This window comes from Phascolarctos cinereus, unplaced genomic scaffold (assembly GCF_003287225.1).
Source record: "Phascolarctos cinereus isolate Bilbo 61053 unplaced genomic scaffold, phaCin_HiC Scaffold_5;HRSCAF=322, whole genome shotgun sequence".
Lineage (NCBI taxonomy): Eukaryota > Metazoa > Chordata > Mammalia > Diprotodontia > Phascolarctidae > Phascolarctos > Phascolarctos cinereus.
In genome coordinates, this window is record NW_027555958.1 from 244795034 (window position 1) to 244809813 (window position 14780).

Below are 14780 nucleotides of genomic sequence, written 5' to 3' on the forward strand. Positions count from 1 at the left end.
CTTTGCTTTCCATCTCCCTTCTGGCTCCCCTTTACAGTTGCCTTCTCTTATTAGAATCTAAGCTCTCTGAGGACAAGAGCTCTTTTGCTTGCTTTTATTTGTATCCTCAGCAATTAACACAGAGCCTGGAATAAGGTAAGAGCTTAACGAATGCTTGTTCATTCATTCATTCATTTTCAGAAGTTCCTAACATAGGATTCATGAACCTGTTTTTTAAAATACATTTTAATTAACTTCTGTTTCTTACATCATCATAGTTATCCTAAATATCACTCCCCCTCCTCCTCCCAGACAGGCATTCCATATAACAAATGACATTTCTTAGAGAGGAAAAAAAGTCAGTACAACTGATCAATACATTGAAAAAGTACAAAAACATGTGCAATGTATTACAACTGTGGACCTCCACAAAGGGGTGGGCTGGGAGTATCCTTTCATAGCTCTTCATTTGAATCCTGCTTGATGTTTATAATTCTGTTATTTGCTTTTTATTTTTCAAGTGTAGTTCTTTCCATTTACAGTGTGGTAGTTATTATATATATTGTTTTCTTGGCCTTGCTTACTTTACTCTGTAACAGTTCACATAGATCTTTCCATGCTTCTCTGTATTCACTGTTTCTTACAGAACAGTAATATTACATTACATTCATGTTTTGCTATTCCTCATTTACTTGTTTCTAGTTCTTTGTTATAACAAAAAGTGGTGTTAGAAATATTTTAGGGTATATGGGGATTTTCTTCTTATTAATGGCTTCCTTGGGGCATAAGCTCAGTACAGGAGTCTCTGGTTCAAAGGGTATGGACATTTTGTTCACTTTATTTACATAATTCCAAATTGTTTTCCAAAATGGTTGTACCATTTCAGTTTCATCACAATGTATTAGTGTACTTATTCCACAACTCCTCCAACATTAATGATCAACATTTTTAAAAATTATTTTTTCCAATTTGCAAAGTATGAGGTGAAATCTCAGGGTTATTTTAATTTATATTTCTATTATTACTAGTGATTTAGAGTATCCTTTCATGTGATTGTGAATACTTTATAATTCTTCTTTTGAAAACTGTTCATATCCTTTGACCACTTATTTATATGGAATAGCTACTAATTATACATATATATATATATTGTTCATATTTCTTGGGTGCTATTGCTCAGTTGTTTCAGTCGAGTCCAACTCTTTGTGATCCCATTTGAGGTTTTCTTGGCAAGGATACTGGAGTGGTTTGCCATTTCTTTCCCAGTAGATTAAGGCAAACTGAGGTTAAGTGACTTGCCAAGGATCACACATGTGTGTTTGTGTCTGAGGCTGGAAGTGAACTCATGAAGATGAGTCTTTCTGATTCCAAGCCCAGTATTCTATCCACTGTACCACCTAGCTGCCCATATTTCTTGAATATCAAACCCTTATTAGAAAAATTGATACAAAGACTTTTCCCCCCTATTTGACCACTTCCCTTTTTATCCTAGGAACATTAATTTTGTGCAGAAGACTTCCCGTTTCTGTAATCAAAATTTCATGTAATCAAAGCTATCTATTTTAACTTTTGTAATTGCTTCTATCTCCTGTTTGGTTAAGAATATATTTCCTATGGGCAGCTAGGTGGCGCAGTGGATAGAGCACCAGCCCTGAAGTCAAGAGGACCAGAGTTCAAATGTGACCTCAGACCAAACACTTGACATTTACTAGTTGTGTGACCGTGGGCCAGTCACTTAACCTCAATTGCCTAAAATATATTTATCTGTAATGAGGATTAAGTAAGAAGTCTTCCCGAAAAGATCAAGGATGTCCACTATCACCAATATCATTCAAGATTGTACTAGAAATGCTAGCTATACCAATAAGAGAAGAAAAAGAAATTGAAGGAATAAAAATAGGCAATGAGAAAACAAAACTATCACTCTTTGCAGATGGTATGATAGTATACTTAGAGAATTCAAGAGAATCAGCTAAAAAACTACTAGAAATAATTAACAACTTCAGCAAAGTTTCGGGATATAAAATAAACCCACAGCATTTTAAAGTCCAGCAAGAAGAGACAGAAAGAGAAATACCATTTAAAATAACTGTAGGCAATATAAAATACTTGGGAGTCTATCTGCCAAGACAAACCTAGGAACTATATATGAACACAAGTACAATTATTTCTCCAACACCAACACCTGTCAATGGATTTGAGGGCACATAATCTTTAGAAGAGGCTAAAGGGGAGGTATGAGGAATTTCCAACCCTTAGATAAACGTTTGAAATAGATGTTGCCTTTGGTGAATCAAAAGGAAAAAAAAGTACAACAGATTAAACACATTTTTATCTTAAGTTAGCTTTATTTAATTGGCAGGAGTGATGGGGTATAGGCCCAAGCTGAGATCTTCGCCCCCTGCTCCAAAGGTAATCTGGCTCCCATTTGTCTATGGGCCCCAGCTCCTTATCTCCCTTTGAAAGCCCTAGTCCCACCTTTTGATCTTATTCAGATGCCTTTCAAACTTCTTCCTTTCAGTTCCCTTCATTATCTATTCCCATCGTCTATTCAATCTCTCAGACATTCCAATAGGAATTCCAGACCCTCCCCTGGTCACCCAAAGTTACTTAGTGTATATAAGATCCACCCGGGCCCCCATTTAAATGCTGAGACTTTCTCATGCCTGCTTGTACCTGGGGGTGGGGGAGAATGTTACTAATATTCAGACGCCTTAAGAGTCTGGCCTGTATGGTTTATCTCTAATAGACTTTTTCTCTAGCTGAAAGAAGATTTGGGTTGAATTCATTCAGGCAGGGCCCATGTGTCGTGATCTCAGGGTCCCAGCACCCCTAACCTGTACACTTCATCAGGAGGCTCTTAGTTCTTAAAAAAATAAAAATCTAGGTCTGGTGAGATAGAGATTATGAGTTCTAGAAAACAATTTGGAACTATGCCCAAAAGTCTATGAAACTGCGCATGCTCTTCAACCCAGCAATACCACCACTAGGTCTGTATTCCAGAGAGATCATGTGGCAGGTATTGCTACTGGAGAAATTAAGGAAAATTGCCCTGATGTTTTAGAACTAGAGGGTAAAATAGAAATTGAACAAATCTACCAATCACCACCAAGATGAAAGCTCACAGGAACATCATAGCTAAGTTTCAATGCTCCCAGATCAAGGAGAAAATATTACAAGCAACTAGGGGGGAAATTTTTAAATACTGTGAAGCTTTAGTTAAAATAACACAAGATTTAGCAGCTTCTAAGTTAAAAGACTGAAAGGCATGGAACATAATATTCTGAAGAGCATTCCAAAGAGCCCTCCTAACTTCACCCTTAACCTACATTGCAAAGGAATTTACCTAAAAGCCAAGTTTTTGTCCTGTTATTACCTTTCCTGGAGGGGTTTATGGGCTAGGTTTCTTTCTTAAGGACCAAGCCTAAAACCCAAATCACTCCAAATACAAGCCCAAGCCCCACTTAGTGGTCATTGTTTGGACCTTAATGGCTCAGAGTGAATGTAAATAGCAATTGTTTCTGTTTTGGCCAGAAACCCTGAGGGTCTTCCCCTCCCAGATTGATTTTTATTTTGGACTAGGGAAACTAGGCCATTCTTTACCTCATTTCTTACCAGCCTTAATCAATGAATGGGCATTGCCTCAGTCAAAATGACACCTGGGAAAAGACCTTAGCTTAAAAAGGCAGAGATCTGGGGCCATCTCCAATCATCCGGATCTATTTCCTGCCACTGGGCCCAGATGGCTCTGGAGGAGAAAGTGAGGCTGGTGACTTTGCACAGCCCTCCCTCACTTAATCCAATTCACTTGCTAGTCATGGCATCACCTTCTTGAAGTCAAGGTCCTTCTCAACAACTAAGGACAAATAGCAACCTCCCCTTAGGTACTCAATTCTATTATGAATTGAATCTCTACCCTAGCATTGTCTACTTTTATAACTTCATCCATTGCCCACTTTGTAACCTCACTCAATTAACTCAAACTCAGATTTATGCAACCAAAACCATTGTAGACTGATCCCACATATGCAGACTGATCCTACCACCTAAGGATTACTCCCATCTCCCACCAAATGACGAAATAATGGGGAGAAGTTGAGGTGACTCTTAAATTAAAATTTAACTAAAATCCTACTAAATCCTAATTAAAATGCCTACTAATCAGGGAGAGTAGAAAGGTATTCAATGTACAATACAGATTGTATAGAAGTGGTTATTACTTTAACACAAATGCTAAACACAAAAGACAAGTGCATGGAGAGAGAAGAATTAAAAAGCAGCAACAACTTATGACTACTGTTATCCTCTCTCAGGAAGTAGAGGCTTAAAACCATCAAAATACAAAACACCTATCAAGAGTGCCAAATATATTTTTCACATTTCATCTGTGAACCATTTTGAAGCCCCCATCACTGGAGAAAGGCCTAAAACCTGGACTGGCCAATCAGAAGAAAGACAGTTTGGCCCACTCTGAGCTTAACCTACCATAATACTTTGTGTGCTCCGGCATAACAGACATGTTTTGCCTTGTTCTCTGAGTGAACCCAAAATGCTCCTTCCTGTGTCAACAACTACAAGGCCAGATGAAGATGACCAGGAGCATTCTTGTGTTTATGACTGCCCAGGACAAGGTGCCTTGAACCAGACACTATCTTGAATAATGGGACTTTAATTATGTTTTCTTATGTTATGTCATGCTAATGATAAAAGAAACAGACATCCTGGATCTACAATTTCAATTGACATTTTGACATTCTCTTATTATATTTACAATCTAAACTATTAAGAAATTTCTTTCTCATGTTACGGTTAACACATATAGTGACTATAATTTTGGTTAACACAGGTATCCTGAGTAGGGATTGCTGTAAGTGTACAAAGGGTCTCCTTCAGCTTGTTTACCTCTGAGTTCAGAATTACTTTCTGACTCCATCATGCATGATTCTCTGGCTTAATGAGAATAAATAAGTATGTTATAGCACATGTATAGCCTAATTCTGTTTGTTCCTTGTTCAAACCTTCGGTAAGGTACACCCCATTCTGTTTGTTCTTAGGACAAACCTTTGGTTAAGGGAGAAACTGATTCTGTTTGTTTCTTTGGACCATACCTTTGGTAAATGGTTGACACATCTCAACTCAGAATGGTGCAATCAACTCCCTCCATGTTTTCCATCAAGCCAAGCCAGCAATTGAGGCCTCTCCCCCTTGCCCCCATATGGGTCATCTTCTTTTAGGAAGGAAAGAAGGGAGGGAGGGAAGGTAGAAAAAAAAATAAGAATTTATTAAGCACTTACCCATGTGCCAGGCATTGTGCTAAGTTCAGGGCATATAAAATACAAACAAAAAGATAGTTCTTGCCTTCAAAGAGCTTACATTCTAACAAAGAAAGACAATACACAAAAGGGAACTGAAAATTGAGGGAGAAGGAAAAGAAGGTACCTGATACAGGGGGTATAGTTTTAGAGTTCAGAAAGTCAGGAACAGAGCCAGGAGGAGAATGGACCCTTTCACAAAAGGGAGGCTCCAGAATGAACTTGCCAGTGGTAGAAAGGGGGAGGGTCTTATGGAAGAATATTCCAGAGTGAACAGGCTAAATGCATTCTAAGGCTTTTCTAGGGCCAGGAGGCCCTAGGTGCTAAGGAAACATTTTGGGATGAGCCAGCAGCAAAGAAGGCATGTTTTTGAAGCCTAAAATGTCAGGTATAGTAAGAGGAGGAGAAAAATCTCCTTGCCACAAATTAGCTCCCACCGATGTCTCCAACCTAACTCACAAGGTTGTATACATGACTAGATGAATGTGTCCATCTCAGGATTGCTTTTCTGTCACCAATATTCAGGGCAGAAATTAAACAAAAAGTGACAGCTAGGGACCCAGTCCATGGGGTTTTCTTGGTAAAGATATTAGAGTGGTTTGCCATTTCCTTCTCCAGTGTGTCCTCATTTTACAAATGAGGAAGTTTGGCAAATAGGGGTTAAGTGACTTGCCTAGGGTCACCCAGCTAGCAAATGTCTGAGGCCATATTTGAACTCATCTTCCTGACTCCAGTCCCAGTGCTCTACCCACTGAACCACCTAGCTGCCCCTTGGTATATAGTAGTCACTTAATAAATGCTTTTCCTTAAACTTGGCTTTAGCTGCCATGTGCTCACAGCTTGCCATTTCTGCCTAGGTAGGGGAAGGGCACCAGTCCTGTACTCACCCCTCCAGAGAAGCTTGAAGACTCCTACTATTCACAGCAAATTGGAAGAGAGAGACCAAGGGAGGATCACTCCCTTTTAAGGACCCACTGACTCAGCAGCTCTTCATGATCAGGGTCCAATTAAAGGATTGCTTCGTCATCCTTCAGTACTGAAGTGATTTCCAATCCAACCCATGCTAAAAAGATTTCATTATATAGCTGTTCCTTTTCTTCCCTTTCCCCCCTGTGTAATACTTTTCTACTCTCCAACATGAGCCAAGTGTACCCTCTATCTCATAGTTCTTTTTTTATGTTCCCCATCGAAGTTTCCCTTCTGTTTCCTTTAGGAACACTTCATTCTCTCTATCAACCTGGAGTATGGAGAGGCACGCTCTAGTTCCTTCACTTTCTCTTCTATGTGGTGGGTCTCTACATTTAGAACAGAGGAAACAGTCATTCTGGGCAGCTAGGCAGCACAGTGGATAGAGCACTAGGCCTGAAGTCAGGAAGACTCAATTTCCCGAGTTCAAATCTGGCCTCAGACATTTACTAGTTGTGTGACTGGGGGTAAGTCGCCCATCTTTAGTTTTCTCATCTGTAAAGTGAGCTGGAGAAAGGGCAAACCACTCCAGTATTTCTGACAAGAAAACCCCATGTATTTCTGTACCCAACTGTGCACGTACATATTGTTCCCTCCTTTGAGGAGTTCAGATAAGATAAAGTTCAAGTGTTGCCCACTTGAGTCCCTCCCCTTCACCTCCTCCCCTGATAACTCCCTGCTCTTTTTGTATAGACCTTACACTACTTACACACCATATTCATGCAAGATAACTTTTGTAATTCTTCTCTCACTCCCCCCCCCACCCCAGTGTATTACTCTTCCCTGCCCTTTCCATTCTTCTTTTAGGATCATAAAAACATAACAGGATCACTCTTAGGCCTTTTGTTTAGTTAGACTCCTATAATCTATGATGATGATAAAGTCCAACACTACTGAAAAACAACTGAAAACAGTCATTCTGTTTGCAAAAATATAAACATCTCACACTCAAAGCAAGTCACCAAACAATTTCTCCCACTCTAAATGGTTGAGATTTTTCAGTCTTGTTTTTTTTAAAAGATACTTATCAATATTTAAACCTCAACCCTAGGCACATGGTTAAAACTTTTACAGCCAATTATCACTTCTTAATAACTTGCCAATCCCATTCAAATATGTTTTTAGAGACTGGTTTTCCCTATGTCACCCAGGTTGTCTGAGAATTGAAGTCCTCAGTCATTTCATCTTTCGCCAGTTTTTGGCAAGTTGGGACTGAGATCCCGACCAAAAGCCTTCCAGAGAAACTCCCTCAAAATCTCCAGTTATTTTTGTTGTTGTTCAGTCGTGTCTGATTCTTCATGACTCTATTTGGGTGTTTTTTTTTTGTCAAGGATACTGAAATAGTTTGCCATTTCCTTCTACATATGAGGAACTGAGGCAAACAGGGTTAAATGACTTGCCCAGGATCACACAGCTAGTAAGTGTCTGAAGCTAGACTTGAACTCAGGTCTTCCTGACTCCAGGCCTTCTGCTCTATCCACTGTACCACCTAGCTGTCTCCCATTATTTTTCTTAATCGAGGAACTTTTTCAAGAAAGATTAAGCCCTAAGGTCTGATTCCTGCCCTTGATCCCTATTTCACTTCATCTTTTACCTGCCACAGTTGGAAACATAGTGGACACTCACAGGTTTGATCCCCAATGCTGACTTTCACAGAAGCTTTGATCTGCTCCATTAAAGACCTAGATCAGTTTGACTTCCTTAGCCCCTCTGAAGGGGCTAATCAAATTATTGCTGGACTTAATGTGGATACCCCATTGGCTCTAGCCCCACTTCAACTCAGAATTCCTAAGCTCAACTGATTCATTAGCTTCACTCAGCTTTCCCAGTAGCAGCAATTATGGTTATATACCATCACACCTGGATCAACTTCATTTTCCCAGTCTCAAAAATTCTACAACCACATCCACCTCCTCGTTAGACTTTTGTCAACCTCCTATTTCCACAATTTAACACACTCACCAAGCTACTTTATTAAATGCTTTACACTCTAGTTGTTCTACTTACCTTTTCTCACTTACCTCACCTAGCCAAAGACCTTCTTCTTTCCTTTTTGAATTTACCTCTTTAGGCTCAACTCACTAATCCTCATTAATCCTTTTATATCCTCATTAATTATCTTTAAAGCTAATTATCTTTCAACCTAGAAGCAAAGTCTGGACCATTCTCTGGGCCTGGAGATGGTTCTTCAAATTTTTCTCAATGTCTTTGAATTTTCTCCTCTTCAGATTCAACCTCTAACTTTCTTCGCTAATCCAAACACTTGCAAGTCACCTAAAAAATTTCATTTTTCTTCTAATTCATCTTAAGTTCTTCTCTCAGTTGTGTTCCTTCTTCCACAACCTTCTCCCAAAGAAGCCAGAAGTAGGAAGACGCTAGAAGACACAGATCAACAATGAGTAGAACAAAATATGCACTGCGTGCTTGAGAGACGCATCATGGACAGAGGGGTTGTCATGTGAGTTTGGAGGGGCCCTGGACCTATGCTGAAAGTTATGGTGACAGAGAAAAATTTAGAAAGACCTTCTGGTGACCATCAAAAGTAGAGGATGTTCATTTGGTGATTAAATGAGAAATAAGGGCCATCTTTATAGGAATTTGGGTTAAGGTCAGTGAAACAATAGATAGATAGATAGATAGATAGATAGATAGATAGATAGATAGATAGACAGACAGACTGACAGAGAAAGCATTTATTAAGTGCTTGATATCAGCCATACACTTTTCTAAGTGCTGGGGATACAGATGCAAGCAAGCAAGACAGTCCTTTCCCTAAAAGAGGAGAAACAACACATAAAGAAGAGCTACAAGGCAGTGAAGAGATCAGCTTGGTAGCACAGTGGATAGACTGCTGGGCCTGGAATTAGGAAGGCTTGTCTTCCCGAGTTCAAATCCAACAGCTGCTCGACCCTGGGCAAATAATGTAACCCCATTAGCCTCAGTTCCTCATATATATAAAATGAACTGAAGAAGGAAATGCAAACCACTCCAGTATCTTTGCCAAGAAAAGCCCAAATTCAGTCACAAAGAGTCGGACAGGACTGAAATGACTGAACAACAACAAAAGAAGGGAGGGCAGTGCAATGTATGGTGGCATGATTTGGAAATGGTGACCAGGAAGTGATGGGAGATTTTCACCCTTTCTTCCTTTTACTCTGAAAATAACATCCAAGAATGTGCTCTCTTAAAAGTTCACTTAGGTCACAGGCAATATCTCCACTTGATGACACGGAGGAGGGAATAAAGGGTTTATAACGTAACCAGGAGTTTTGATACCTTGCCTTTTATATTCTCATTTAATTCAGTAAATGGGCCCTAAGCTATTATTTGAGTGTGTTTTTGGTTGGGTCACAAGAATTTGGGAAGGAATGGAAAATGGAGGCATGAGACAATTTTTGAGAAATGTATGAAATATTGTACACTGATGATTTTTCTTTTTAAACTCAAGCAGGCACCAGGGAAGTTCGTAGTGCTTTCTAGAGCATGTGAAGAATCTAGGCTGGCAACCTATATTTTTGCATGTGTAAGAGACCTGGGATTAGCAGCCTCAGATTGGAGGTCAACCTAAGTGGGATATACTGTGATTGTGCTGTTGCAGTTGAAATTAAAGTCAACTGAGGCACAAAGGTCTGAGTACAATCTATTTATCAGTAGAATTTACCAATAAATAGCATCCAAGCTTCCTCAGAAAAGCTAAGACCAGAAGGTAAGGTGAGCTAGACTTTTTACAGTTTTTATGGGAAGCGCAGACCAAAGAATAGGACTTCATAGGTGGGCAACAAGTTATGATTGGTTACAAAGCTTAAAGAAAATAATGATTGATAGCATCATAGATGTGGGAGACAACATGATCGGCTGGAAATCAGAAATGTGGGGCTAGTAACAACTCCTGATTTATGGAGCCCACCTACATCCTGCAGGGCTTGTTAGTGGAACAAGGTGGAACAGACTTCCTGGTGCCCATTTGCATCTTAACAAGGCTTGTTAGGCCATAACAGGACTCCTTTAATTGTGCCTGGGCAGTAAAATGTGTGGAGAGAATATATTTCTTTGAATTAAGGTGATTTATAGGACAAGTTAGCTCAGAGAGGAAAACTGAACTTCTGAACCTATTAACTTCTCAGTTTGGAGACAAAGAAACGGTCTTGGGCAGTTATGTAAAATACAGAATAAAATCAACTACAAATAGAATTATAAAAATAGAATGGATTAAAAAGTGGAATCAGTTTTAGTTTCTCAGTACATACAGTAGTTACAACCCCTCTGGGAGGCACATGGACTTTAATGCACATCATTCTTCCTCCAGTGTCCCCAAAGAGAAGGTGCTATGGCAGAGAGGAAGATTACTTGTACTAGTGCATGTATCCCTACAGTTAAAAATTAAATTTCTAATGTCTCTTTCCTCCTTCCTCCTCCCCCCAAACAGAAAAGATGTATTACTATTGGCTTTAGAATGAATAAACTATTTTAGATCAGGTATTCATTTACTGAATACCTGAATTTAATTACCCCCAAAATAACTTTTCAAAATTATTAACAATTTTATAAATTGACAAACTCACTGTGTGAACAAGTCACGCCCCCTCAGTGAACCTAAGTTTTTTTTTTTAAGGGAGGGAGATTCTTATACCAGATTATTGCTAAAGTCTTTTCCAGCTCTGACATTCCATAGGTTTGTTTCTATGAAAACTAGTACCCTCGAATTCCCAAATTCAAGAAGAAATTTATGTCTGCAGGACCACCTATACTTACACAAAGAAAAGAAGAGGATTCAGTGCCTCCTCTGCTCACAGACTTCTTTCGGCTGGCTTCTGATTTAGAAGTTGGTGGATGTTTTTGAGATAATGGCAGGAAAGATGGGTGGTGTAGGGGCTCCAGTTGCCTATCTGAGTCTCCAGAGTAAGGATTTTCCCCAGCAAGTACTACTGACAGGCTCTGAAACCCAGTCAGCATAGTGTCAGTGGAGGGTATTTGGGGCTGTTTGCATATCAGAATGAAAAGCCTTTAGTTCCTGGAGGCATGACAGATGCAGCCAGACTTTGGAATCAGGAAAATTTTTGTTCCTGGTCATACTCAGCACCTGTGTAACTGTGAGCAAGTCAATAATAATAAGGCTCTCTGAGCCTTACTTCTTCATTTGTAAAATGGGCCTATCTTAAAGAATTGTGGCAAAGCTCAAATGTATAGGCAACACTCCCTCTATGGCCATTTCCCCAATTCTCACTTATATTGGCCAGAGGAGTTCCCAGAGAGCAGCTGTCTAGCACTTTCAGGATTTGAGGGTTAGCTGTGAAGACTCGAGTTTCTAGCTCAGGAATTCCCACTGATGTGCTTCCCATTGATTATCAACTAATGCCCCCAAAATTAATTTTTAACAAAGGTATTTACTATGATGGTATAGACTGGAGGTATAGTGGGAAGAATGGTAGTTGGGGAAAAAAATCCCTTCCACTCCCCACCCTACAACTCTGGGTATGCTCCCCCCAAAATACACAAGAATGATGGATAGAGTGGGCATAAGTGTAAAGCACAAAGGTGGTAAGGCACACATGGCAAAGGGGTAACTCAAGGTTCCTGGTTAGTGGTAGTTTGGTTCTCCCTTCAAAGAATCTTCATGAAGTTCTCTTTAGGTGCAGCAGCATTGGCTGGGCCCCGAGGGTCAGTGACTTACAGAATTCATAGTTGGTCAGTTCTCTCTGCCATGACGGTTCACGGTCTTTGATGCCTCCCTGCTATGTGTACTGTCTGCTACTGGTCTAGTCTCTCTGATCTCAGCTGGATGAACTCTCTACCATTGATCCAATAACATCTTTACAATAACATGGTCAACAGGGTAGAGCCATTCCCTCTTACAGGCTTGGATCAAACTTGAATCCTCAGGATTGTAGCTCTTCTACAACTAGCATCCCAGGTATATTTTTATTCTTTCCTTCAAACACAGGTTTTTCCTGTGTGGTGTCATTTATCTGTCTTCATCCAATGATCAGTCCTAGAGTTCTTTCAAATTGATTAATATACCTAGTTTGAATGATTCAATCTAACAGTCTACTCCTTCTATGATTACATTAATGGGATGGTGTGGGACCTCCATACTAATATATGTAAATCACTTTGAAAACTTTAAAGGGCTCTATGTTGTCATTATAGTCATTATTTCTGTCTCTGGAGAATTAGGTCACAGAGGGCACATGCAGCAAGAAAACTGCTTCCCCTCTAAATTACCACTAATCCAACTAGTGCTGAGCCAGTGTCTCCATCACCTCCAGCTTGATCTGCTCAGCTGTTAGGCTTTCAAGGCAGGATGGCAGAGGAGGAGGGCGACAGGAATGAGGAAGATGTGTTCTTGACATTTGCCCAGGGTCCTGCTCCTCCCAGGGGTCCCTTTCTTCGGGCCCTAGACAGGGCCTTTTTCATTTTTCTTGCCATCTTCCTGGCGGTGCTGATGCTAGAGGCTGCCTACAAGTTGCTGTGGCCAATACCCTGGGCAAACCTCTGGGGCTGGCTGCTTGGAACACCTCAAAAAGAAGAGGAACTGGAGCTGTAGTCACTGAATGCCTCCTCTCTCCACTCAGGTGAGAAACATGCCAAGACAACAAGATAGGCACTAAGGTTTCCTTGGAATGGGGATGAATCATGTGAGACAGCGGTAAAGGAGTAGAGAGTGGTGGAAGGCACCAGAGTGCCAGAGAAGAGGGAGCCCACAGTGAATGGCCTCAAATCTCTTCTGCAAAATAGGAGACAAGTTTCTCAGCTGAGAGGGTGGGAGGAGGGGGAGGGCCATGGGAGGTTCCAAAGGATTGGAAGAGCCCTTTAGTCTTTGCTAACAGCTGGGGGCCCCTCATGGGAAGCTAGATAATATTAATTAGTATTTATATAGCACTTTAAGGCCAAGTATGATCTCATTTGTTGCTGATTATTCCCCCTGGGAGGTAGTAGGTTCTATAATGATCCCTATTTTTAGGAGGAGGAAATGAGACCAGCAGAGATTTAACTGCCCAAGGTCACACAGCTGATAAGTGTCTGGGGCAGGATCTGAACTCAGGTTTTCTGATTCCAGGCCCAGCATTCGGTCCATTGCGACGCCTAGCTTCCTTAGATGACCTAGTTCACCTCCCATTTTATAAAGGAGGAAACTAAGTCCCGAAGACGGGAAGATAGTCGGCCAAGCTGCCTGACGGAAACTATGTGCTGAACCAGGACTAGAAGCCAGGTCTCCTGAATCCTATTCCTGGGCTCCCCCGTTGCTAGGGAACCTGAAGGAAGAGGCGAGATACCCAGTAGGAGGGGACGCCTTTGGTGCCCCAGGACCAGCCCTGTGACTCTTCCTGGCCTTCCCTCTCCCTCCAATAAAGCTGGAATCAGTGAGAAGCGTCAGCCTCCGCTTCTTTCCTCTTCTCTCCCTCCCCTCCTCGGCCGTAACCGCCCCTCCACCCCACCCCACCCCGACTCCGCATAGGAAGAAAGAGGCGTCTGGCCCTTTAAAAGCCTCATTTCCAGCCGAGGGCTCTGGTCGCCCTTCACCTCCCCCATCATCACTAAGTCCTAGGGTCCAACTGGCCACTCCCCACAGGGCGGCCGCCCCTGGGACCCCCAGACTGAGGAGAGAGTCCGAGGTGAGAACCCCCTCCCCTATTCCCAGCAAGGCGAGAGGGGCGTGCCTCCCCATGCCCTGGAGGCCGCCATCTTGCCGTACGGCAGGCAAACCACAGAGTAGGGTGTGAGGGACGGCTCTCCCGTCACTTGGTTGCCACGGTGACCTCTAAGTGCACTGACGCTAATAGAGTAGGCGTTTTGCAGTTCCGCGACCCCAAGATTCGAGCCTGGTACTATTTACATAAGACTCTCCTGATTGGTGGAGGGAATGATTACTTACGTGCACACATTCCGTACGTATAGAAATAATCTCGTGTAGTAGAACTCGTAGCCCCAGGGCCGATTCTCGGTGGCTGCTAGAGACAGAGAGGCAGCCTGGAAGGTCGGAGTGGTCGGGGCACGCATCAAATGCGGAGCCGGGGTCAGATATCAATATAAGACTGAAAGACAACTTTCTCATCGTAGTCCGCCCCAATCCTTCTTGCGGCCCAGGAAAGCCCACCTTATATTACAATAGGATGGACGGTTCCTCCCCACCATGGATCGAACGTTCCACTAAGCTCAACTCCCTGCCTCTCTCCCCGAACCCTCCCACCCGCCAATACTAGTTTGAGAACGCTATTGGGCAAACGTTAGGGGAAGGGCAAAGGGGACGCCGGCCTCTGATTGGTAGAGAAGGGCTTCACCTCGTGACCGCAGATTGGCAAATCCTCGGAGATACTTACATTCCTCGCTGCCTTGCCCCCGTAAGATTAGGTTCCCCCAGTCACGGCAGGTGCCGTACGGCAACATGGCCTCCCCCATCCCCTCAGGGACTTCCGAGTCCCCCGGCCTCAGAAAAGCCCTCCCACCTGAAGCATTTGGTCGGAGTGGGCCAATAGAATCCCGGGCGACTTGCCGTCTGTTTCCCATAGAAGGGCCGAGCAGGTA

At 42.0% G+C, this 14780-nt stretch overlaps 1 protein-coding gene and 1 long non-coding RNA gene across 2 annotated transcripts; one reads left to right on the forward strand and one right to left on the reverse strand.

Annotated features, from left to right (window-relative positions):
• Positions 1-10903: 10903 nt before the first annotated feature.
• LOC110217246 (uncharacterized) lies at positions 10904-14706 on the reverse strand. Its single transcript, XR_013487059.1, has 3 exons — positions 14576-14706; positions 14131-14290; positions 10904-12772 (listed from the first exon to the last, which is right to left on the reverse strand). It is a non-coding gene; the product is annotated as an uncharacterized LOC110217246 (long non-coding RNA).
• On the forward strand, positions 12511-13395 carry SMIM40 (small integral membrane protein 40). The gene is made up of 2 exons (XM_078155427.1): positions 12511-12829; positions 13315-13395. The coding sequence occupies exon 1, from the start codon at positions 12559-12561 to the stop codon at positions 12799-12801; it is 243 nt and encodes an 80-aa protein (XP_078011553.1). The 5' UTR covers positions 12511-12558; the 3' UTR covers positions 12802-12829; positions 13315-13395.
• Positions 14707-14780: the final 74 nt, after the last annotated feature.

Excerpts from the sequence above, each read along its gene's own strand:
- SMIM40 (XM_078155427.1), top strand. The coding sequence starts at position 12,559 with ATGGCAGAGGAGGAGGGCGACAGGAATGAGGAAGATGTGTTCTTGACA.